Source organism: Heterocephalus glaber, unplaced genomic scaffold, assembly GCF_053883595.1.
Source record: "Heterocephalus glaber isolate CG9 unplaced genomic scaffold, H.glaber_assembly_v1.0 deba00001593, whole genome shotgun sequence".
NCBI classification, from domain to species: domain Eukaryota; kingdom Metazoa; phylum Chordata; class Mammalia; order Rodentia; family Bathyergidae; genus Heterocephalus; species Heterocephalus glaber.
In genome coordinates, this window is record NW_028258368.1 from 11,679,690 (window position 1) to 11,706,148 (window position 26,459).

General features: G+C 41.0%; 1 protein-coding gene across 2 annotated transcripts; it reads left to right on the forward strand.

The window, feature by feature from the left end:
* Window positions 1-3,225: 3,225 nt before the first annotated feature.
* On the forward strand, window positions 3,226-25,803 carry CUNH6orf118 (chromosome unknown C6orf118 homolog). Of its 2 annotated transcripts, XM_021237998.2 has the most exons (10): window positions 3,226-3,350; window positions 9,149-9,855; window positions 11,362-11,484; window positions 12,271-12,330; window positions 13,692-13,816; window positions 16,034-16,092; window positions 17,876-18,057; window positions 19,739-19,792; window positions 20,290-20,351; window positions 25,399-25,803. In XM_021237998.2, the coding sequence occupies exons 1-10, from the start codon at window positions 3,326-3,328 to the stop codon at window positions 25,481-25,483; spliced, it is 1,482 nt and encodes a 493-aa protein (XP_021093657.1). In that variant the 5' UTR covers window positions 3,226-3,325; the 3' UTR covers window positions 25,484-25,803. The 2 variants fall into 2 exon arrangements, with proteins under 2 accessions (XP_021093657.1, XP_021093658.1); XM_021237999.2 differs by lacking the exon at window positions 19,739-19,792.
* The last annotated feature ends 656 nt before the right edge of the window (window positions 25,804-26,459 follow it).

Below are 26,459 nucleotides of genomic sequence, written 5' to 3' on the forward strand. Positions count from 1 at the left end.
AGGTGACTAGATCATGAGGTACTACATTCCTCAGTGGATAATTCACCAGTGTTCACACTGAGTGTGCAGTGAGGAGGTGGGGCCTAGTTCATGCTGGGTTGGTGGGATATTTGTGGCTTTTGGAGGGTGTATGTCTTGCTGGCTCTCTTTTCCTCTGCTTCCTGGTTGCCAGGAAGTTAGCAGCTTTGTTCCACCAAGCTCTCTCACCATGAAGTTCCTGCCTTGGAGTCAGCCCACCATGGACTCAAACCATGAGCAAATTAACTCCTCTTTTAAGTTGTGGGGGTTGGGTATTGTGTTTCAGTAAGGAGAAAGCTGACTGATTGAACACCATTAGGGCAAAATAAAGATCACATAGGAACTGGTGGAAATAGTGCACCTGCACCAAGATGGGCCGAAGAGAGGCCCTGTCTTACAGAGACTGGCAGGGCAGCAACCTAGGCACTCGCTCTCCCTGGGGAGAGGCCTAATGCTTTCCACATGGTCTGCTCAGACCAGAATCTTTTGTAAAAATGCCTTAGAGATGTGGAGTCAAACCCAAGCTTTGTTTTTATGTGTTCTTAAGGGAGAAAAGCAGGAGCTCATCTGTTTTCTGATGGAAGTGTTCCCACAGAAAAGCAAAGGTACCTGATGTAGGGGAGCTAGCCAGAAAGAACAATGGAGTGGCCCTGGGAAGGCAGGCGGGAGGAAACCAGGGCACTTTTGGAGCTGGATGCCTGCAGAGACTTTCCTTCCACTGTGTGGGAAGGAAGAAGGGGAGCTTGGGTGAACTGTGGGCAGCTATCTTGAGGGTTTAGGGCTGGAAGAGGAATTCTTGCCTCTCCACCACCACTGCTCACCCTGCGACAGCAGTGAGCTTGCTGCAATGGAGACTGAGTATCTTCTCCCTGGTTAGACATTTTCCAAAACTCCTGATGTCTTCAGATCAAACTAGAAATGCCCCTGCCCATCCTGGCTCCTGAATCCTACTGCCAGGCCATAGGATTTGAATTTTTATTCTATGCAAAATCCCCTAATCGCCCCATTGGGTTTGCCTAGGGTTTAGGAAGCACAAACAAGTTACAAAGTAGCTTCAGAGGCAAGGTGAGGCTTGATACTGTCTGGTTTCATCCTCAAAATAAACATCCTCTCATAAACACAAGCAGCTACTGGAAGTGTTTCTTTGCGCACAAAAAATCCAAGAAGCGCAGAAGCAGGAATAGGCCCTGTTCATACCTGAGAAACTTGCTACCCACCGGAGTTGCTGTCAAATGCCCAGGGCAGCCTGCTGCCGCTCAGGGTCCCTGCGCTCTGGGATCACGTGCAAGGCACCTCCAGAAGTCCTCAGCCTGCTCCGGCTCCTGCACAGCTGGCGCCAATGGCCAGGCCTTCTACGCCCCAGTCTCTCCGCCAGCACCGCAGCGCAGGAGCGCACCGCACCGCTCGGGGTTTGAAGCTCCTGCCACCGACCACAGTTCTTCCCGCGTGAGCGTGGACAGCGCGGGGCGAGGTAAGCGTCCAGTAGCAGAGCCTTAGGTCCCCGCTTTTGTTGTGTCCGAACCTCCTAGAGGGGAAGCATAAAGCACGAAGCAGAAGGAGCCCCAAGCAGGTCTGCTAAGGCACCCGCAGTGCGGTGACACCCCCAGGAAGTAGAGCTCCGGAAGGACCCAGCACGGCTTTGGTGGATCAGTTCGTGGCACCGACAGCATAACCATCGCACGTGCTCTGCCTCACTCTGATGAAATATTAAGCAGCAGGAGAGCTGCGGGAGGGGTTTTTAAGGCCTGGCGTTGATGTGAACACTGATCTTTAGAGTGAAGGCGTGAAATCATTCCTTAGCTCTAGTGTTGTGTGGCTGCAAGGGAAGGAGAACCAGGGAGAAGCATAGCCCCTGGAAACAAATAATTTTCTTTCTGATCTAAACCAACGTTTTGCAACTCCACATAAATTCAGCAAAATCCACTTTTTTTGTGTGTCAAGGTCCAGGTGGAAGGCAGCACTAGCTGACCAGGGAGGGAGCAAACAGCTCCTCTGGGTACAGTCCCCCTGCCAGACCTTGGGTCTTCCTACCTGTGGAAAGAAACTGGTCTGCCTTATGATGGATTTATTTATTTATTTTGCACTGGGTATTAAACCCAGTGCCTTCACACTGAGCTGCATCCCTATCCTCTTTTAAATTATCTTTTATTTTGAGCCAGGGTCTCCCTAAATTGCCCAGGCTGGGCTTGAGCTTGCCATCCTTCAGCCTCAGCCTCCCAGAGTGCTGGGATTACAGGCATGCGATCCGGTTTTTTGTTTTTTGTTTTTTGACACCCCCCCCCCCATTACCTGAAGGCAGGAGGCACAGGGCAGGGCCTCCCCGCCAACACTCAGATTCGCCTATGTGGGCGTCTCCAAGTCAGCATTATGGCCCGAAAGCCCGCCTGCCCCCTTGGGCACAGGAGAGAGAAACCCAGGAAGCCCCGGGACCTTTCCGGGTTAAACGCACACACCCCGACCCGTGAGCCTCGGCGCAGGCTAGGAGCCTGACAGATTCCAGAACGCTCGCATTTAAAGTATTTGACCTGCATCAGCGGACACAAACACGCGGAAACACCTAGAACAGCTGCGCGCCACCGGGTCACTTTGGGTTGCCGGACTCCATTCCCACACCTGGCAAGTGGGGGTGGGGGTGGGGTGGGGTCGCGCGGCCCTCTCCAGACCCTTGGAAGGGAGCGCTTTTTCAGTTACCTCCAAGAGCAGTCAGTCAGCTTCTCCACATTCCAGTTCTTTCCAGCTGCAAAAAATCAAATAGAATCAAACTTTCAAGTTTTTGTTTTCTCCTCCCACTCCACATGGGCTACCCCGGGACAAAGCACAGTGTGGTCAAACATCGACGTTTATGTTCCTTCATTGTGTGCTCGCTGATCACATTATTTAACTGTGTCTCATGGATTTCTATTCCCTAGGAAATACATGAGCAATAATATTACAACTTGATAATTTAGGGGATGATTCGGACTCTGAGCTAAACTCCCAGTTCAGTTGGAAGTGGTTCTGCCCCATAAGATCTTCACATCCTTACAGATGAACAAGATCAGTGACATTTTGCTCCCCAGGTTTTGGGAAGGAATTGGAGAGCCTGAATATTTTTTTCAATTTTTATAATGTCGATATTTTTCAGATGATAGAAAATATTACAAGTTAAAAAAGTAAAACGCTCTGCTCCCAGAGGCAGTTTGAAGGCGTGGTGGGGGAGGGTGGGGTTCTGGTTGCCAGGCAGCAGAGGAGCTGTGGGGGCTCGGAATGTTTACTATTCCCATGGTGACCGCTCAGCCTCAGCCCGCCGCTGAGAGGAAGAGAGACCATGGCTGAGGACCTAGAGCCTGAATGTAAGTGCACAACAAGCGTCTGTGTTTGACCTTTGGCGTTTGGTGCCTGGGAATAGGGTGTCTGGGAACTGGCTAGGAAAGGCGGAAACTTTCTAGGGGCTGCAGATTGCTAGAGTTTAGGATTGGATCCCTGGTGTGCGGCTCCTCAGACCTGAAGACAGGGCAGAGCAAAGGGGGAGATGTAGTGTGGGGAGTAAGGGGTGCAGGGTGTGTGCAGCGTGTGGGGTTGCTAGGTGTGTAGTGTGGTTTGCGTGTGAGGTGTGTACTGTGTGGTGAGCATGAATGTCTGAGTGTATGGTGTGTGAAGGAGTGTGGGCATGCGTGTGAGCCCTGGGAGGAGGGAAGATCTCTGGCCAGTTGAGAGAGTTCCTCCTACAAATGCAGGGGAGTCCTGGAGTCCCCCATGGCTGCTGTGGGTCCTCACGCTGCAACCCTGCAGACCTCACAATCTACCCACAACACGGGGCATCCAGTCTCTGAGTTTCAGGCCCCCTCTGTCTTCAGCTCCTCTGAATGCAACATAAAAGAGAAGGGGTACCCCCCTGCCCTGCTCCTGCATGAGAATTCCGTCTTCCCTGCTGAGGAACAACACAACATAGATCACTGGTACAGAGGACTGGGTGCACCAAGCACAGTCTGCTCTACACAGTGTTTGAAAGCAATGCCATTTTATGTCCTTGAGCTGCACTTGGCCCTGCACAGTTGCCCGAGTCAGTGGGCAAGTTGGGAGCAGGGAAGTAACCCTCTGGAGGGTCACTACAGCTGCCACCTGAAACTGGCTGTGCACCTGTGGGTGGGGTGGCCCCACACCTGCCTCTGGGTACTGGAAGGACACATCACCTGGCATTTTGCATGCATCTCCCAGCCTCTGAGGCATCTTTCTCTTTAAGGAGCAGGTGAAGAACTCAAGCATGCATCCTCCTCTGAGGCCTCCAGGTAGCAGTGGAAGGTGTCTCTCCTTGACATTCTCTGGGGTCCCTGGGTGGGGGTGTCAAGATGTACCCCAGTGGCCTCTATGGACACATGCTCTCTCTGGTTTTCAACTCCAAATGGCTGTTTCCCTGTCCCTTTTTCCCTCAGGAACCACCAAATCTACCCTCTACATCCTATTTCCTTTCTTCTGCTGTAGTGACACATTCCTGAAAAATGCAAGATTGAAATAGCACCCAATATGAGCTCATTTCTTTGGGCCACAGGCCTGTATGAGCCATTTAGGGTCTCTCTGGCTGGCCAGAGATGTTGGTAGGAATGTGCACCTTTCTGGAGTGCTGCAGAAGAATCCCTCCAGGTCCTCTTCTTTGTTGGCATTTCCAGTTCCTCCTGGCAGGGGACCACAGGTGTTGTCTTGCTACTTTTGATCATAGTCTTTTCTCAAGTCCTTGCACTGGGTTCCCTGCCCAGAGTCGGCCACAGTATCCTCCTCTCTTGTTGGATTCTCGGAGGTCCCTTCCAGCCCTCTGTCCTTTGGGATTTGGCTAGAAAAGCCTCTTTCCTTTTAGGGGCTTTTGCAGTTGAATTGGGTCCATCCAGATGATCTGGGACTATCTTTTTAAAGGCCATCCCCTAAAATTCTTCTGCAAAGTCCCCTTGTCACACACCTGGAGGCAGGAGGTAGACACCTGCAAGATGCTGTTTTTCTGCTCTCCCATATCTTGCACCTGAGAAAGACCATTAAGAGAGACTCATCTGTCTATTATTCCTCCAGCTCCCCTGCCCCCCACCGTCACCACTCCCTTATGGCATGGTGTCCTCGTGCTGAGGCATCCACATCTCAAATCTGCCACACAATTTAAGATTCCTGGGGTAAGACTTTTATTTTGTCCCTTGAGGCACATAGCTCAGCATATGCCATACATATTTTTTTTATTACTTAGAATTTTGAACTTTTCCATATTTATTCATTAAACAGAGCAGTGATTGTGGACTTTTGATGAAGGTTCTAATACCAATATCACAAAGTTCATTCCCTTGAGAATTTGTAAAAATGGTTGCAGGTGAGTGTGCAGAAGACAGAATGTGTCCAGCCACAGTTCCAGTGCTGTCACTGAGGTCCAGGAAGAGTCAACCAGCCCCACAGGAGTTATGTGAGAGTTTTGGAGGGGACAGGAGAGTGATTATCCGTGGGTCCCTGGGTCTCCTCTAGATCATCTGCCTTACTGGGCAATGAGCCTATGGATCTCAGATCTGCTGGCCCTGCTGTGAATTCTTTCCACTGACACTTCCCAGGGTATTGTTGGCTTTAGGGAGGGAGGATAAGGATGTTTCTGAAAAAGACCAATGAGATTCTCATGGATTGCAGAGTTCGAAGGGACGAGACAACCTGGGCAGAGTGCAATAATGTTTTTGTTTTCGTTTTTTGGTACTGGGGATCGAACTTGGGTCCTTGTGCTTGCGAGGCAGGCGGCAGAACCACTGAGCTAACTCTCCAGCCCTAGAATTGTAATAATGTTGATGTGAAGACTTACTCTTTATTTTTAAAAATTAATTAATTAATTAATTAATTTATTTATTTATTTATTTACACATGTTTGCCGTCCATAATGTCCTTATGTGGAGTTCATACATGTACATAACACATCTTAATTTTTTTTTATCCCCTTTCCCTCCCCTCCTTCCCACTTCCTTTTCTTGAACTTGATCAACTTTCTATCCTGAAGAAGAAATGGATTTCTTTTTAAAAAATAAGCAACACTCCATGTTTAAAAATGTTAAATTCTAAAAATGTTAAAAATATTTAATTAATCTAAACCTCATTCAAAAACTAATTACTACGTCTTTCTAATCAATATATATTCAAAACATTTGGCTTTTCTTAAAACAAATTTATTTTTAGATCATTTGTAAGAGAAAGAATTTTCCAATGAATTGTTTAAACTTTGGTTTTGTAGGTGAACTAGAGATGAGAGGACATACAAAAATCAATATTTTCAATAATTATAACAGTCACTGTATGGCAAGAGGTAATAAAGAGGTAATAAATATTATAGGACTCAGCAGACAGAACTGGAATCTGGAATCTTTAAGTCTAGACAAGCAAGCCTCTCTATAATCAATCTCAAAGACATGCTAAGTACGGGGGGGGGGGGCTATGTTGGTTAATTTCAAAGGCCTCAAATTCCCTTGGAAATAAACCAAAATGAAGCATGACGTGGCAACGTATAAGTGACCTCCTTCTATTATTTTTAGAGTTGGTATGATCTGTTTTTCCTGCTTTCTGTGTTAGTGCCTTTGATGAATTGCAGTGATTGTCTTGAAAAGTGGTTCTACTAATATTTTATCTGATCATAGTGGTTTCTTTTCAAGAGGCCCCCTGCTGGAAGCATTTGCTTCCATATGGAGCTGTGGTGACCCATACAAGAGGCAATATTGACCCACATTCACACTGGACAGTGCAGTGAGGCTGGGCTGTGGACTTGGCCATATTCATGAGGTGTGCAGAATTCTGAGGTAGTCAGAGTTTCTGGGCCCCTGGTGCACACAACTGTCATCACCCCAGGTCAGCATGAGGAAGAGACAGAGCCTCTGTATTTACTTTGTATTTTAAGGCACCACTGGTCTCAAGACAGAGCAGCAACCTGTGGGCCATGGAGACAGGGTGTGCTTCTAAAGAGGGAGTGAGAAGTGGAAGGCAGGAAGAGTTTCCTGGCCCGGAGATGGAGATGCACACGCAGATGCAGATGGAGAATTGTGAGTCAGGGAACAAGGACAGCCACCAGGGGCTGAGAGCAACCCCACAGATGGCGATCTAAGGGGACCTCAGTCCTATAGCTAGAAGGAGCTGGATTCTGATAATAACAAGAATGAGTCTGGAACTGATTTTGCCTCCAGTCTCTTGAGAACTCAGCTAGCTGTCACCTTGATTTCAACCATGTGAGGTCCCAAGTAGAGAACCTAGCATGTAGAGACCTCATGCTGATGCTACCAAAGCTGCTATCTGTGGTCACTTGTCACACAGCAGGGAAGCCACCACTGCACCTCACTTTCTCTGGGCCTTGTTTCTTCTCTCAAGTGGAAAGAGAGACCATGATGCATCCTGACTTTGCAGGCGAGGGTTTCCACACAGATTTGGCATGGAAATGGATTTGCCTGTGGCTTGGTTTCCCAAGATCTCCTGCTTCCTTTTGCTCAAGTGGTCATGGAGTAAGGGAAAGAGTTCAGCAGGTAGGGGAGGGCTGCATTCAGAGGCCACTTCTGCCCTTTGCTGGCTGGACACATTTGGTCTCACAATTTTTTTCAGTGTCTCTTCTCATGTTGGGGAAGAGGATGATTGCCAAGGCGCTTGTCATGGGGACTCACAGCTGGGTGTAGGTATATCCCACCCTGTGCAGGCTCTGCTGGTCCCCTGAGGGCTCAGTAGGCCGGGCTTACCACCTGGCAGATAGGGTCATATGGGGTTTGGAGACACAGGAGGTCTCAGCCTCCCCGAATAGATGAAATCTTTCTTTTTTTTTTTTTGTTAAATTCTTTTATTGGTACATTGTAGGTGTACAACACAATTACATTTCTCATTGGGAATTGTACCTTTACATAATGCACCTTGGTTCTTATTTTTTCCCCATTCCTGGCCCTCCCTTCACCCCCTCCGCCCTTCCCTATTTACAAAGACTTTATTTCCATTTTTCCATTTCTCAGCATTTTTCCTTTCCCTTCTTTCCTTTCCTTTGCCCTTCTTTCTTTTCCCTTGCCCTTCCCACTACCCCTACCCCTTTGGACCTTTTCTTCCTATTTTGCATTATCGATTATTCATTCTAATCATTGGTACATTTTAGGTATACAATATAATGACATTCATCATTGGAAATTTGCACCTTTACATGATCTCTCTTCGTTCTTATTTTTCACCCTTGCCCAGCCCTCCCTTCAATCCCTCCATTCCTCCCTATTTACAAAGATTTTGTTCCTATTTTTCCATCCTATGAAATCTTTCTTGTTTAGTCCTCTCAGGCTCTCTGAGGAGGCTGTGCCACCGGCTCTGGGGACATCATGCTGCATAGTAGCCCAGGAAGAAGCCCTCCTCCTCCCTTGTGTTAGATGACAGATCATATAAGGACAAATTCAGGCTGACTCAGAATCTTTCAGAAGTGTTTAGAGCTGCAGTGCTGTAGTAAGAATGGGCACAAATGATGGAATGTCCACTCCAGGCCAAGAGTCTCCTTGCCCGAAGTGATTTCTTGGGTGTTAAGGAGCTGTTTTGCACTAGCAATTATCTTGATTCTGCAGAGGAAGACACTAAGGCTCAGAGAGATGATATAATAGCTCTGCACTCATATAGTTAGGAATAAGCAGGGAAATTAAGATTCCTGTCAATTTTATACCCTGGGCCTTGTTCTGAAATGCAGCCCTGTCAGTGGGGAATTCAGTGAGCAGGGCCCTGTGTGGGAGGGGTCAGTGTCCTGTCACCATACCCATAGTTGATTCCTTGTGAGGACAGGGCAGGAAATGAAAGGCACATCAGTCATAGGGGATCCTGACACTTTTTAGTGCAAAAGGAAAAAAAATGACTCCCTTTATTTACTCCCTAGAATATCATGTTTAGTGCATTTAAGAAGGCATCTTTATGCACCATCATTAAGAATTATAATTAATGTTTTAGACTTTTCTTCTAGAGCTTTGCTAACATTGTAATAGGTACTCTGTGAAATTAAAATACTTCTTTCTTCCTTAATAGCCTTAGAGCCACAGCCTTTCTGGAGACCGCACTTTTGGGTATGGGATATGCCAGCTCAGCCAATAAGCATGGCTGGTTTATGGTGGGACTAAGTACGTTATCTCACAGTTGTGTTATCTTTTGCAAACAGCCTTCCTGAGGCGGAAACACTGTGAGCTGCGCAGTGTCAAAACTCTCTGCAACCTAAGGGGGCTTCTGAACAGACTCCAGAAGGACCACAGAGAGGACATCTGTGTCTACATCTCAGGGCACCTGAACCCCAACAAGCTGTATAGGCCACAGGAGACCATCCTGCATCACTGGCACAATGCCCGCAGGCCAAGGTGGGAGACCGTCTCCCCATCAAGAACAGGAAAGGCAGGGGGTGGGAAGACTGCTGAGATGAAGGACGCTTTGTCTTATTTTACCATCAACACAGCACTGGTTCCCAGTGATACCCAGAACATGAAGCTCTTCAGGTATTTAAACCCTGGAGCACAAACCTCACAAACTTTGCATGCACCTGAAAATTTCATCCCAAAGCAGATTCTCCAGGAAGAAGAAAAGGAAGAAGAGGTCCTTGAGCGCCTCTTAGAGCGACGCCGGAGAGAGGAACTCAGGTTGCCTGAGATGAAGGTGCTGAGGTTCAGAGAAGCACAGTCCAGCCGTGAGTGCACCCTGTCTCCCCCAAGCAGAGATGAGTACCAGTATGTCAGTTCCTACCTAGCTGGTGTGACAAAGGCTGACAGGTATAAGAAGTTCTTGAGTTTCCAAAAAGAAGTTGTGGCAAAGCAAGATCTGAAGAGTGGCTTCACTGGGAGCAAGGTGGCAATCAGCCATGAAAAGAAGCTGGAACAGGTAAGAAGGGCCATTTGCAGTTCTGTCCACACAGGGCTCCAGTTCAAGGGCCCCGGTGGGCTGAAAATTGTCCTCGAGTACTTTGTTTATATGTGCAGGTAGAATGGAATGAAACTGTCAAGTGCTGAGATTACACTGAATAATCAGTAGGTGATAAGAGGGCGCAGTAGAAGGTGCCATTTGAACACTGGTAAGTTGGAGGGAAGTTCATCTTCAGAAGTGATAGACACTCTGTGTGGCAATAGCATAGACAGTGTGGGATCTGAGCAAAGGTATGCCCACCTTACTGTGGAAGAACACTATAGAGGTGAGACAGTGAGCAGGATGCCAGCACGTCACCCACAGAGTCCACAGTGCCTGCCCAGAGCTGGCATGGAACATGGGAAAGAGCACATGGTTGGGAGAGAAGAAAATAGGATCTGTAAGGTGTGACTGACAAGTGCAGCAAAGCAGGGAGACAAACTTTGTAAAAATGGGAAGGGGACCTGGATAGGGGAGATAGGTAGGAGGAAAGGGAAGGGGAAGTACAAAGTACCAAGATGTGATATGTGTGTGTACCAATTCCCCAGGATGAATATAGTCATTGTGCACTGAAAGCATGTACAAATAAAAAATTTTTAAAATTATTATAGTAAAAGACACATTTCCATTAATCCCCCTTGGAATATTCCCACTCACTTCAAACACACTTATCCCACCATTCTTGCCACTTTCTGAAGCAATTCTGGAAGCCCTCTTCAGTTGCACTGCTGTGGCTACCTTGATGTCTGTCTTGAATTGGTTCAAAACCTTTACCTTTCATGGTCCCATTGCCTTTGGTAAAGAGCCAGAAGTTGTACAGTTCCAGATCTGGTGAGTAAAGTGGATGAGGACACACCATGATGTTTTTGTGAGCCTGCCTTTCTGTTGGATGGCACTAGAGAGCAGGATTCACCGTATTTTTTTTTAAATCACAACTCATAAAGATACAAAAGAGAACTTCCAGAACTGCTTCAGAAAGTTGCAAGAACAATGGGATAAGTGGGTTCGACATGAATTGGGACTATTGTGAGGGGGTTAAAGATAATATGTCTTCTAATATAATACATTCTCAAAATTTAAACATTTACAGTATATTTTGATTACACGTTGTAACTATGAAATAATTAGGCCAGAGGCTTTGCTCATGGAAACAAAGAAGGGGCTATGGGAACACTGGAGGAAGTGGGAGGGGAGGGGAGGGGACAGTAGAGGAGAGGAAGAGGGAGGAGGAGAAGAGAATCTTGGGCCCTTGGGTACAGGAAACAGAGGAAGGTCAGATAAGGATAAAAAAGACAAAAATCAACCAAGCACTCATGATCAGGCTCTCAGTGGCTGGTGGGAAAACTTCAGGATCACCTTGGTTTCCCACCTGCTTAATGGAGACCAGGCACCCTGGGTGATGGCTGCTGTGTCTTTCGGTTCCTCAGCCTGAGGAAGTTCTGAACATGAAGACCATAGACAATGGGCTCATTCTCTTTTCCCCAGGAACTCCAGAAAATATGCACATGCAACTCTCAAGAGTTCAACAGGCTGCAGGTTTTTGGAGATGTCTTTGAGGACATTTGCAACAGCTCTCTAATATTTGGTGACCTCTTGAAAGACATTAAGGTAAGCAAAACATACATGTCCTGCATAACAATGGAGAGCTATTTGCGATTTTTTTGCCTGCATACTCTGGGGAATGATCTCATGCCTCATGGTCCCCATTGCATGGAGCAGAACATCAAAAGCCCTGTATGACCTTGGCCACAGCCACATACAGCATTCAGGGCCGTGTGGAATAAGCCCCTGGTTACCTCACTGCCTAAGCTCATGTTTGTCCACTGAAGCTTCCTAATTATATACATGGTACATGTGTAGCTTATAAACTTTTATAATCATAGGTATGCAGTTTTACATGAATCTTTATGTAATTATAGGTTTCTTTCTTGATGAAAGCAACCATCACGTCGAATCTGATTTGAAATTATGTTGGTTAACCAGGGTGCTGTTCTCTAACTTCTCTAGTAACAAGGGATGGTTACCAATGGCAGGTAGTGGCCTGTTGTCCAGAGATGCCCTTGTCACTGGAAAGCTCCCCTTTGGCAGGCAGCAACACCCACATCCACAGAACTTCTGGCCGGCAGGGGACCATTTGTTGTATGTGGGCAAGGTAGTTTATGATAGCGTGTTGAAGTGATTAGAACTTAATATCTAAACATGCTTCAAAGAATATTCAGTTTCATAAATGTTAGTGTGTGTGGTTTAATACACCACAGGAACATTTTATATACTTTTTGAAAATTGAAACTGACATCCTTAATCCCTGTATTATTTAGACAGACAAGAACTTTGCAAAGTGGCATTATCTTCTAACACATTTCTAATGGATTCTTTGTGTGTGTGTGTGTATAGAACGAGTATGAACTCTATATGGCAGTACTTCTGGACTCCCAGCCTACAGAGCAGATTAAGGTAACAATCAATCCTGAAGTATATGTCATCTGTTTGTACATGGGTCTGCATTTCCTGACCAGTAGAAAATGTTCTGAAGGACTGATGAAGTCTCCTCCCTCCCTTCCCTCCCCTCCTCTCCTTTCCCTGTCCCTCCCCCACCCCTCCCCCTCCCCTCTACTCCTCCCATCCTCCCCCTCTCCTTCTCCTCTCTAATTTGGGATTATAGATGGTGCTATGGCACTGAGAACCAAAAGGCATCGCTCAGGTGTTATCTTGAGAGGAAAACACAAGGAATGCACTGTGAGGAACCTGATCTCCTCATTTAACTAGTGACTTCTGCAGGGTTAGGTTAAACATACACTTGTTCTAGTGAGGGGATACACTACAGGAGTAATCTATCACTTTCAAAGACTCAGAATCCAACACTGGTTGGCTTTGATAGTTTGAATTCAGTGAAGTTGAAAAACTCTTGTCTTGTAAATTTGGAAACACGAGTCCACCCCACCCGCTACCAGGGATTGAACTCATGACCTTGGGCTTGCGAGGCAAGCGAGGTGCCACTGAGCTAAATGCCTGTCCCATAGTTCCTTATTTTGTTGAAAAAAACACTGCAGCATGAACAGAGGTCAGTTCTAACTTACTTTCTAGTTCAAAATCAGAGGTGGACATGATTTTCTTTGTTTTGAGCCTCGCTATGGTACTATATGTGAAAATGAACTTTTCTCTTTGCAAGACAAAGCAAACAAAGCAAAGCTTTGAGTTAGAGGTTTATTTTCCTGTTCCTTACTTTTGAGGTAGAATATAAAAGGACCTTTTATGTCCAGATCTCAGTCAGACATTGGAATACAGGAAGCCACAGGTTGCCAGGATTCTGGAACTTTCTGTTGCTAAAAAGCCTCTGCCAACCTCCCAATGAGGCAGAGGCCTTTGCACTCCACATTTGAGTACAGTACTGTTTTATTCTCATGTACACCAATCAGCTTATGATTGTTTTTTCACTAATTTAGGAGAAATAATTGTGGAGCTGATAATAGTGTACCTGAGTCACTTTATTCAGCATGCCTGCCCAACACACACACACACACACACACACACACACACACACACAATGAAACCATGAAATGCTTACCCTTTACAAATTTCATAGGAAAATAAAATTTTAAAATACTAAAAGAGACACTTTCCCTAGAATTTCACTTGACCAGTCATACATCCTGCAGTATCTCTCCTTCCCTCCCTCCAGTCCTCTCAATGTGCCTATTTTAGCTGGAATTTTTATTTTTAATCCGGGGCACCTTGAGTACCCAGCACCAATAAAAAGAAATGGTCCTGTGCCTTTCCTCGGTGTGCCTTACCCTTGCTTTGCCTTGCCCTCCTAGATGCTCCAGGCAGAAGTCCAAGGGCTGGAGAAGGGCCCTGTGAGGCCTGAGGATGTTGATCAGGCCAAGAGGGAGCTGAGGAGGCTTGTGCGGGCCACCAAGGCAGCCCTGGAGAACAATGACATGTGAGGCCTTAGTAACCTGACTTCACCTAGGTTTGGCTGATACTTGTTTCAAAGACCTTAAAACTGTGTGATGATCATGTATCTACATCTTTCTGCATGGTTACAGGCTACAGTTACCGATGTCTTCCTGTCACCTGGCCTCTTCCACAGTCATCGAGGACATGACAAGGATATTGTACCAAATATAGTGGCGTTATGAGGGAACTTTAGGGGAATCTAAAAGAATCCCATTTTTTTGTGTGCTGGCTCTGGTATTGATAGATGAGAGAGCCACAAAGTCAAGACACCTCATAGGAATACCCTTATTTGTTTCTCTACTTAAAAAAATTCTATGACCTCTCTGTGTGGTCTTCCAGGTTCAAATGACAGTTGGACAAGCATACGTTTTACAGGGATTTTAAAAAAGAAAAGATTAAGCAAGTTTGAAACAACGAAAATGTCCTCAAGAAAACAAAACAAGAAACAAAACCAAATATAGAACATGCCTTCAGTGTGACTAGCAGAAAGACAGCTGTTGTCTTTTGCTCTACCATGGTCTCAAGGTCCCTCTCACAGCATAACTGTAAGCTCTTGTCTTCCCCAAGAAGCCCAGAGGAGGGGGCTGTTCACAGAGTCCATTTAACCAGATAACTTCTTCATCCTGGCCTGCAGGCCCACTGCCCACATGTCTGACCTGAGACCGGGATCCCTGTCACAAGAAACTTGTCTACACTGGTAGATGCCCTTCGGCCCTTGTCTGACCTGTGTGCAATTTATCCACAGGAAGATGGATTCTCTCTCTGACCTGGAGGAGTTAGGTATAAGTGTGTAGTCAGGTGAGACTCAGAGCAGGCAGCTCAGCCAAATTCAGGAAATAACAGAAGTTTGCTGCTTACAGATCTGAGCAGAAGTGGACAGCTCACTTTGTGGGGCCCATGAGAAGACAGGAACTGTCTGAAACATTTGTGCTTATGGGGGGCGTGGATTGGCCCCCACAGGCACCTGTTCATGTTGCTACACTGACAGACAGGCAGTAGCATACGAGGTCTGATCAAAAAATATAGTGGATGTTTAATTTAAAAAATTTATTACAATAAATGACACATGGTAATAAATCCCCTTCAGAATAATCCTCCCTGCTTTGAACATACTTATCCCATCATTCTTGTCACTGTGAGAAGAGTGTGTATAAACAATTTGTTTACAGCAATTTATGTGAAATTAAAATATTACAGTGTGTCCTTTATATGGATTCTGTGATAAAATGAGCAAATACGTGTGAACATCTTAAATTGTTATGTCCCTTACAGACAAGTGTCATGAAATCAAACTGTAGTGTTCAGATTTTTAACCAAATCACAGCATTTCTCTCCTTTATGTTGCACCTATTAGACTACTTTTTTTCTCCTTAAACCTATTAAGAATAAGATAGTTTATTCAGTTTACTTTGCCCCAAGAAGAAAGTGCAAAGAAGTTACAGAAGTTTTCTTTCTTCTTTTCAAATATGTCTTGTATTTGTTTCAGCTCAAATATAGTGGAATTTATAAATTTTATCTGTGGGATGCAATTATAATGCACAGGAAAAATGCAGTGTGTATTCTAATCTCAGTAAGGGATTTCCCTTCATTTCTTTTTTGCCTCTGCATATAAAATGCGCTCTCACTCTCTCTCTCTTTCTCCTTAGCAATTCAAGCCACAAAATAATATCAGACAGTATAAAAACAATTTCTTTTCAGAGAACCAATTTTTAATGACAAGAATGTATCCTTTTGCTCCTTTAACTTGAATGGCTGGGGCTTTCACTTTATAGACATTTTTAGTTTCCTCGTTTTTTTTTCTCTCTAAAGTATTCTTTTTTATTATTCATTAAGTTTATTGGTACATTTTAGATATACAATACAATGACATTCATCATTGGAAATTTGTACCTTTACATGATATATCTTGGTTCTTATTTTTTTCCCCACTCCCCTGCCCTCCCTTCAACCCCTCCACCCCTCCCTATTCACAAAGACTTTGTTTCCATTTTTTCCTTTTCTCATATTTTTTCCTTTCCCTTCTTTCCTTTCCCCTACCCCTCCCACTTCCCCTTCCCCTTTAGACCTTTAGTTTCCTTTTTATATTACAAAGTAAGATCAGACTTGTTCCTCAATAAAATGATGTTAGTATAAAAGAGACAAAAGAAAAAAGATACAAATATGATACTAGTGTTTCACTACTTTTATTATCAATTTGTAGACTGAGAAATGAATTAGAGATGGAGTACATGTTGCTGCAGTCTGCTAAGGAAAAATCAGGCAAGTGCCTTTTTAGATCTGTCTTACTTCCTTTGCAGCATGGTATCTTGAGGTCTTGCTCCACTCTCTGCTCCTTCTCCACCCCTTGCACTTGTCTTACTCCTTTTCATCCTCCAAACTCAAGTTACGCCCATTTCTCTAGTGAAGTCTCCCTTGAGCTCCTCCCATGTGATTAGATGTTTCTGTCTCCATTGCAACTCCTACTTCCTCACCATCATTTTCTCATGATTTACTAGTAAATTTTTCCACCTAGCCAAGTGTCTGTAAAGCTAGGTGTTCAACAAATACTCAGTGATGATCTGAATGAATTAAAGAAGGAATACACCATTGTTTTTTTTTTTTTTGGTTACAGGGCTCAAACTCAGGACCTTACACTTGTGAGGCAGGTGGCAGCACCACTGAGCTAAATCCCTGGCCCTACACCGTTTTAAAAATTAATTTTACTGGTACATTTTAAGTATACAATACAGTTACATTCATCATTGGAAATTTGTAGCTTTACATAATCTCTCTTGGTTCTTATTTTTTCCTCATTCCCCTGCCCTCCCTTCAACCACTCCATCCCTCCTTATTTACAAAGACTTTGTTTCCATTTTTTCACTTTCACATATTAATTCCATTCCCTTCTTTCCTTTCTCCACCCCTCCCACTTCCCCTTCCCCTTTGGAGATTTTCTTCCTATTTTACATGATCTATTATACCTTTTAGTCCTTATTCACCCTTTCAGTTTCTCACACTAGAGAAACTATTCGGTATTTACACGTGTGTCCTATTTATTTCACTTGAGAGTATGGCCTCAATGTGCATCCATTTAGCTATAAATGTTTCCAGTTTCTCATTCTTTATGGCTGGGTAGTACTCCATTTTATTTTAAAACCACATTTTCTTTATCCAGTCTCCAGTTGATGGGCATTTGTGCTGTTTCCAAGTTTTAGCTATTACAAACTGTGCCACTATAAACATGGGTGCACATATATCACTATATATGCTTCTTTTAACTCTTATGGGAAGATACCCAGTAGGGAAAAAGCAGGGTCAAATGAGACCTCTAGCCCTAGTTCTTTGAGGCATCTCCATCCTGATTTCCACAATGGTTGCACCAGTCTATACTCCCACCAGCAGTGGAGCAGTGTTCCTTTTCCCCCACAGCCCCACCAGCATTTGTTATTGGTTAATTTCATGATAGCAGCCATTCTTTCTGGGGTAAGGTGGAATCTCAGTGTTGTTGTCATCTGCATCTCTCAAATGACCAGTGATGTTGAACATTTTTTCATATGTTTATTTGCTATTTCTACTTCTTTGTCTGAGAAATGTCTGTTCATTTCAGATGCCCATTTTTGGATTGGGTCTTTAAATTTGGGAGGTCTGATTTTTTTAAGTTCTTTATAGATTCGAGATAGACCTTCGTCTGAGGAACAGCTAGTGAAAATTTTTTTCTCACATTGTGGGTTGTCTCTTCACACGGTTGGTAGTTTCTCTTGCTGTGCAGAAGCTTATTTTTTTTGGTACCGGGGATGGAATTTGGGTCCTTGCACTTGCGAGGCATGCAGCCGAACAACTGAGCTAAATCCCTGGCCCCAGAAGCTTTTTAATAAGTAATTTTAATAAGAAGGAATACACCATTTTTGAATCAGATTATTTTAATCGGTGTGCTTGGGGTTCGAGTTATATTGTAGCTTATAATTATATCTAACCCACATAATATTGTCTATATTACACAATGATGTTCAGAAGAGCTGAGGTATTAAATACAGTAATATTTTATGTTTAAAAATACTTGTAGAATCATCTCAGAAAACTATAATTGATGAAGAACATCTTACTCTTACTGAGAAGGTTGAAAAAAAGAGATGTGAAATACTCAATAAATTGGATGAAATTCAAGCTCTTGAAAAACAAATTAAGACTACTTTGGTGCATACCAACATTTCAGATATCGTTGAGAGTAAAATTAAAAGCATAGAGGTATGCCATTTATCTATTTAAACATTTACATTGTTCTCTTGCTTGCAAACCTTGACAAATACATGAAGCAACTAGATTGTATTGGTGCATATTTTTCATTCAAAATGTTTGTAGTAGAAATATTAGAATAGTAAATATCTAGTTAAAAACAAAAGTTCAGATGACAAGAAAACCTGTAGATCTCTGGCAATAGTTGAATCCTGCAAATCTGTGCAGACTCTGATTAAGTGTAGCTTCTAGTTATATCATGTGTGATAGTGACTGTCTTCTTTATTTTCCCATGGTCATATAGTAACATATATTTTCCTAGCACTACTTTTAAAAATAAAAACAGAATAGTGAGAATTATATAGCATATATAAAGAGATGATGATCGAAATAGCCTAGGTTTTTAAAAAATTAAACAATATCTTGCCTCACTTATAACTGCCAATCGTTTTCAACATGTTAGATATCTGGAAAAATAAATCTTTATACTACTTTCCTATCACTACTTACAATACTCTCGGAATTTCTCATTCACATTATTAGCTACATTTTCCAAGTTACAATAATAATACTCTTAGTATTTTGATTGTGCTTACAATGAATTTATTAATTCATTTGAAAGAAAGTGATAGCCTTACAATATTAACATTACTATCAGGGATCATTTTATTACTTTTTTCTGGTATTTAAATTTTTAAGTTTTGGCAAATAATACTTAACATAAAACTTATTATTTTAACTATTTTAATTGTGTAGTGAAGGGATTAAATATATTCACTCAGTTGAGCAATGATTATCACAATCCATTCTTATATCTCTTTTGATCTTGCAGAACCAAATACCTGCACATGTTAAACATGATCATTTATCTTTAGTATGTTATTTCTATGTCTTGGCCTTAAATAATTGCTATATTTATTTGCACATATTTGTAAGGTCTGTTATTATTATAAAAGAAAAATTTCAAAAATTTTACCTTACCTTTGGTAAGCAATTATTGTTGGTATATATGTTACTTAGTGATACAGGAATACACTGGAGATATTGTGGATTTGGTTTCAGACCACCACAGTAAAGGTAATATTGCATTAAAGTGAGTCCCAGGAGTTTTTTTCATTTTCCAGTGTACATAAAAGTTATGTCTATACTGTGTTTTAGTATATTAAATGTGTGACAGCATTGTCTCAAAACTGTACCTTAGTTAAAAATGATCTATTGCTAAAAATGCTAATGATCATTTGAGCTGTTGAAAAAAATAGTGTTAATAAATTTGCTTGACCCAGGATTATCATAAACCAATTTGTAAAAAAAAAAAAATGTTATCTATGAAATGTGATAAAGCCAACTGTAATAAAATGAAGCATGCCTGCAATCATTCATTCATACAGTATTGTTTCCAGCCATTAAAAAGTGAGATTCTATTCCACTCTAGAATTTCTTTAATTTTTAAAAAATCTTTTGAAGCGACAAACTTTACCTCTTTACCTCTTCAATTTTTGACCCAGAGACAAATTTATCTTTCTCGTTATTTATCCTTCATTTCATTCTTTGTTTATTCATCTTTTAAATGATGTCATATTGAATACTCTTAAAGACATAATATTCACATTATACTTTCATTCCATAAATAGTGAACAGTAGTTAACAAATATTCTTAACAATCATCTTGCTTTTAAAACCATACCCCCTTCAGAATGAAGTTATAAAACTGGAAACAAAAAATAGTATTCTACAGAAGAAAATACAAGTAAGTTTTATTTTCTATGTGATTCAGAGTTTATCTTTAGAAACATTTCCTGTAGTGCTTGCTTATACTGTGTCATAACCCAATTAAGAATGCATGCATTATTTTTCTAAATAATAAATTTCTGTAATGGTTGGAATATCTGGGTATGCAGATATTCACTTAAAACTAGGCATTTGCAAGCTCATGTAGTAGTAAAAATAACTCTTGAGTTTTAATGGTGGAATATGCCAACCATAAATATTTTTGTGACTCATCCATGCATTACCATTTGATGTATTGAGTTTATTGATGACAAAGAATCTAATGAACTGGCTGTCATAGCAACTTTGTAGGTACCTCCTCCAAAATATATTATAGTTTGCTTCTAGTATATGTGCAAATTAGAAATGATAATCTATCTAGAAAGGCTCCAGATAAGATAATCCAGAAATGATAATCTATCTACAATCAAACTTATTGCTACTATAAATGATCAAAGAAGTTTTCATTTTTTGTAGGTCATTGGAAACAATGTGAAGCAGATCGTGAAAAAGAGTGAAATCAGTAAGGAAGAGCAGCAGTAAGTCTTTATATCATGACAAAATGATATGCTACATCTTTGAACCATTATGATTTTAGTTTAGTGCATGGTGAGAGGTATGGTTCTAAGGTCAATCTCCACTTGTGGAAAGCCAATTTTCCCAGAACTATTTATTAAAGAAGGTATCTTTCTTCTAGTGAAAGTGTTTGGCCCTTTTGTCAAAGATAAGGTGGCAGAGGAGTTTTTTCTGTATCTTCTGTTCTGTTCCATTGATCCATAAGTCTGTTTTTTGCCAGTACCATGCTGGGGTTTTTTTTGTTTTTTGTTTATTTTTATCACAGTAGCTTTGAGTATAACTTCAACTCTGGTATTGTGATGCCTCCTTCCTAAATATTAAAGCAGACACATTTAATCTGCTGGAGTATAAAATAGGTAAAACTCTAGAAGATGTAAGTGTAGGCAAAGACTTTATGAACACAATCCTGATTGCACAGGAGACATTTCAAAGAATCAACAGCTGGGATCTCATCATATTGAAAGCTTTTGTGCAACAAAAGAAACCACCAACAGAGTGAAGAGACAGAATGGGAAAAAATTTTACTGGCTATTCTTCAAACAAGGGACTAATACCTAGAATATATAAGAACTCAAAAAAAAAATCAGATGGCCCAAATTTAGAGACCCAAAGATGGGCATCTGAAGTGAATATGCACTTCTCAGATGAAGAAGTACAAACAGCAAATAAATATATGAAAAAATATTCAACATCACTGATCATTCAAGAAATCCAAATTAAAACAACACCGAGATTCCATCTCATTCCAGAAAGAATGGCTATCATCAGGAAATCAACCAATAACAAATGGTGATGAGGCTGTGGGGAGAAAGAAACCCTTCTCCACATTGGTGGGAGTGTAAATTGGTGCAACCAATATGGAAATCAGTATGGAGATTCTTTTTTGTTATTGTTGTTCTTTTATTGGTATATTTTAGGTACACAGTTCATTTACATTTATCATTGGGTGTTTGTACCTGTACATTATATATCTTGGTTCTTATTTTTTTCCCCATTACCTGTGCGCCCTTCCCCCCCACCCTTCCCTATTTACATAGATTTCATTTCCTTTTTTTTTTTTCTTTTCTCATAGTTTTTCCTTTCCCTCCTTTCCTTTCCCTTTCCCCTCCCTTCACTCCTTTGTCTTTGGACCTTTTTTCCTATTTCAAATTATCAATTATTCATTTTAATCATTTTAACCCTTGTTTACACTATCAGTTTCTCACACTAGAGAAACTATTCAGTATTTACACATGTGTGTCCTATTTATTTCACTTAAGAGTATGGCCTCGATGTGCATCCATTTAGCTATAAATGACTCTAGTGTTTCATTCTTTATGGCTGAGTAGTACTCCATTTTATTAAAAAACCACATTTTCTTTATCCAGTTAGTATGGAGATTCTTAAAAAAACTGACACTAGAAGTTACAGTTGACCCAACTATTGGTATCTTTCCAAAAGTGTTAAAAAAGCATCATGCCACAGCGATATATGCACACCCATGTTTATAGCAGAATAATTTGTAATAGTTAAACCTTGAAAACAGCCCAGATCCCCATCATTGGATAAACGGATAAAGAAAATGTGATTTTTATACACAATGGAGTACTACTCTGTCATAAAGAAGAATAAAATTGAGACTTTTTAGGTAAATGGATGCATTTTGAGACCACATTTTTAAATATTGCAGTTTCTCTTGTGAGAAACCAAAAGTTTTCCACAAATAAGGACCAAAATGGATGATAGATATTGGGAAGTAGGAAGAAAATATTCTAATGGAAAGGGGAGAACAAAGGAGGTGGGAGGGAGAATAGAAGAAAGGGGAAAGAAAAAAAAGAGAATAAAAAAAATAAAAACCAAAAATATTTCCATGTACATGTCTGCTTAATACTTCCCCCACTTTCACCCCAGGACACAGCACAATGCCTTACCTACAGTCAAAATCTGATATATAGGGCTAGGGATTTAGCTCAGTGGTGCTGCCACATGCCTCGCAAGCACAAGGTCCTGCGTTCGATCCCCAGTACCAAAAAAAAAAAAATCTGAATAAACATCAAATAAAGTATCTGTTCACCTATCTACTTATTTCTAGTGATATAAATCCAGTTATAGTCCTTTCTGTAGTTTTTCCCCCCCTTTATCGTGGCTTCTTATTTCCATAACCTAGTGCCATACTTCTTTTCTATTTTTGGTACCGGGGATTGAACTCTGGTCCTTGCACTTGCGCAGCAGGCAACAAAACTACTGAGCTAAATCCCTGGCTGGTGCATACATACATTCTTATGTATATATGAGTTCGTTTTGTTTTTGCTTCAGTGAAATTGTAAGCGCTCATAATTTTAGAATGTTATCAGTAGGAAAAAAGTACTTACTAAATACCTTTAAAAATAAACAGTTAAGAAAAATAATATAATTGGTTTATATTAATTTTCTTTCTCAAGTAAAGGGTCCATAAACAATTCAACCTGAGATACACACATACATGTTTTTCCAAAAAAGACAATATTTCTAGGAAACATAAAAAGTGACCACACAATCACAGAATTTTTGCAAATAATATGTTTAAAAAAGAAAGTCCAAATTCCCAGTGTTCTGTTTATTACAAATTAAAATGCAAGAAGATCCTTTGAGCCCTCTGTTAGAACTGCCTGGTTCACTTCCTAAACCAAGTAAAATATTTGATATGGATTCATTTTTTTAAATACAAGAGTACAGTATTTCAAAATTATTTTTTCTAGTGGTCATACCTAATTATGCCTGTTTAATAAAAATAAGTGCTTCTATATAGAAATGCACAGAATTCCAAAATAGGAATAGATTCCTAATTTATGGAAAATCACAGCAGTAATCTGATTATGTAACAATGAACAGAAGAAAGAAAAACCAGGATGTTTTCCAAGAATTCTCATTTGAACAAGAAACTTTCCTAGCAAACTCTAATAATCATTTTTGTGTAACATGTGTTTCAGTGAAAGGGCACCTGTTTTATAATTACTTTGACCAAAATTCTTAAGTAGATGATGATGAGACAGGAAGAGCTCAGGGTTGCTAATGTAGAGGCTAAGATGTTGATATAACCAATAATAAAAAAGAAACTGGAAAAAAAAAGAAACCGGAAATGGGTGCTAACATAAGAGAAAGAATGTGTTCTATTTTTGGCAGCACTTGGTTTCAAATTTGGTGAAACACTTCTAGGATGTGGAGAGGTACTAAACTAGAGAAGACTGACAAATTAGGTTCCTAGAGGTAAGCTATGTTTATGGTAGCACCTTAAAGTCTAAAAATTGATCTGCTACCTGAGTAAAATGTAGAAGGACCAACAGTGATCGTTGGAAATACCTAGAGTTCTCAAGCTAAAGGATGAGGAACCTATACAAGATAAGAAAGAACACAAAGAAAGAAAATTTTGAGGTGTGCATCTCACAGAGTGAATGGAAACAGGGTTACCAAGCACTTCAAATACTTGGGACAAAGGTGAGGCTTGATCATTTGGACAATGAGAAAAGTTACATAACAGGACACAAGAGTCCAAGTGAAAACTTTAAAAACAATGAAAGATGTTTAATACTGCAACTTTTTGAAAGTTAGTAAGTGACATCTGCTGATGATTGTCCAAAGTCCATAAAATAATTCCCTATGACACTGTCATGAACATACTTCTTAATTTTCAAACATCTTGAATTTATCTCAAACCTTGTGCTTCATGCTATAAATAACTATTATTTGTTGAAGTAAGCTTTCTGCATATAATTCATTCGTGCTATTTTGTAATTAACCTAAAATATTCCAGGTATAATAAGTGGCTCAAAAAAAATATGTAACAATATTATGCTTTTCTCAAAACCATTCACTCAAATCTAGATTTGACACAACAGACCTTTGAAATACTCATACTTTTGAGCACTAACTTTAAATATATATGGTATATGTCTTCTTGTGTTTAAAATTAGTTAGCCTAAGATTTAAACATCAAAATGCACACATTATTTAGCAATGTAGCAATAAATTCACTGGAAAAAGCTAAAAAGTTGGGGTGAATTCTCATATGAAGGGATCAGGGAAATGGGGGTTATATGGCTGTGGTGGGTTTCTTTTCTCAAATGACATGATATCTAGTGATGTTAAATCTTTGGAAAACCCTTTAAATATATTACTTTAAAGTCTTAAGACAGTAAATTTTTCATCCATATTATCTGTTGCATAATTTTATACTTTATACAGTTATTTTCCTTGAAGTTGGTGCTATAGTTCAAATCTCAGGATCTGGCATGATTGGGAGCAGTAGAAAACCGTGATGGTTTAAAGATAGAAAGGCTTATTTGTATCAATAGGGAAAAGAGTTTTAGATGATGGTGGCCTGCTCTCAGAGGTATCCCTAATTCTCCTGTGGTGATTTTCCTCCTGGGGTTTTAGTATGGCTGTCTTCAAGTGTGAGGTCCATGATCCAAGGAGCAAGAGAGCAACAGAGAAAGATAAATTTTAGCAGGCCTGGGAGGCTTATTTGCTTCCTTTAGGAAGGGCAGCCTTTGCCAGGGACTCCCACCTATACCTCACTGGCAGGACCAGATTCCAGAGCTACTCTTTAGCTGTGAGGGAGGTCAGAAGACAGAACATTTCACTTTCTCATTTAAATGGCAGAGAAACGCAAGGGAGAAAAGTACTAGAATTGGTGCTAAATGACCCATCCAGGGAGCCCAGATTCTCGGGTTCTTTAATCCTGCCACCTAGGGAAATAGTACAGTTGCATGTACACAGCTTGGAGGCCCCTTCTATATCCTCAATAATGGAAATGACCTGCTTCTGCTGCCATACAACACAGTCAGGAAAAAGAGGCCGGCATGCATCCAAATACCAGAAAAGCTTTGCTCTATTCAAAGCCCAAATTCTACTGACATATGCATTAAACAAAAGTAGATCATTGCGATGTTTCACCAGTTCAGGGGTAAATGTGCCTTAAAATGGATGTTTATATTTCTTTTTCTTTAATGTATTTTTCTTCATACATTTTGTTTGTGTCTTATATATTTTAAGGAATCTTTGGGAATTTATTACAAAATTTCCACAAGGAACAAAAAATGACTCTCAAAGGACTGAAGAAATGACCTATGAAAACTGACAACTGGCCTTGTACATAGCGTGGATGTCTACAGATGTATAAATTAACCAAGATCTATTACATTTTGTGAACTTCAACCCTATTAATGTGTAATGCAACCTACTCCAATAATTGAGAAAATACATGTACAAATATGATTTGTTTCACATTTATGTATATGTTCATAACTATATTAGTTTTGTTTTTATTTAGTAACTTTCAACTGAAAGTACTTCTGCATATTTAATAAGAATAACAAATTAGCTCTATTATAATACAGATTGATTTTACATACTTACAAACAGGTTTCTATATATGCATTTAATAAAATTTAGGAATGGACTAACTAGTATCATTTAATTACGTAGTCATTACTGACTGGAAATGGTCACTGCACTACAAATGCTACATTTGTGTTGTGTTTGCACTGAACTTATCTCAGCTGACTGGGCTCCTCATGACAACCTTGTAACTTGTGTAGGTTTCTTTATCTCCACTTTGCCTTTAGTGTAAGTAGGTAGAATAAGTGCAGGTTTGATTCCTTAGGACATCAATCCATAGGGGGACTTTGAAGATCCAGTGTAAATGATGAAATACAAATATGAGACATTCAGTCTTGACTTGGAATATTAGAATAGTAGAGTTGAGAGAGGTGGGGGAGGGGAGGAAGAGAGAGAGGAGAAGGACAGGGGAGGGAGATAGTGGAGACAGAGGAGAAGGAAAGGAGAGAAGGAGAAGAAAGGGAGGGAGGGAAAGCAGGCAGGAAGGAGAGGATTATTGCCAGGGACTTGTGTTATACTCAGGTCTCTTTAAGAGCTATTAGCTCCTCCTGAGACATGATTCATTCTGCTTTTAGTGGTAATATGGTAGCAGCTACTTAAAGCTTTTGCCATATACAGAAATAACCTGGGCTTTAATTTTTTTTTTGGGTTCTCTATGACTTAGCCATTTCCTATTGATTTGCATATCTATTTGCATTCAGTAGAATCCTGTTAGA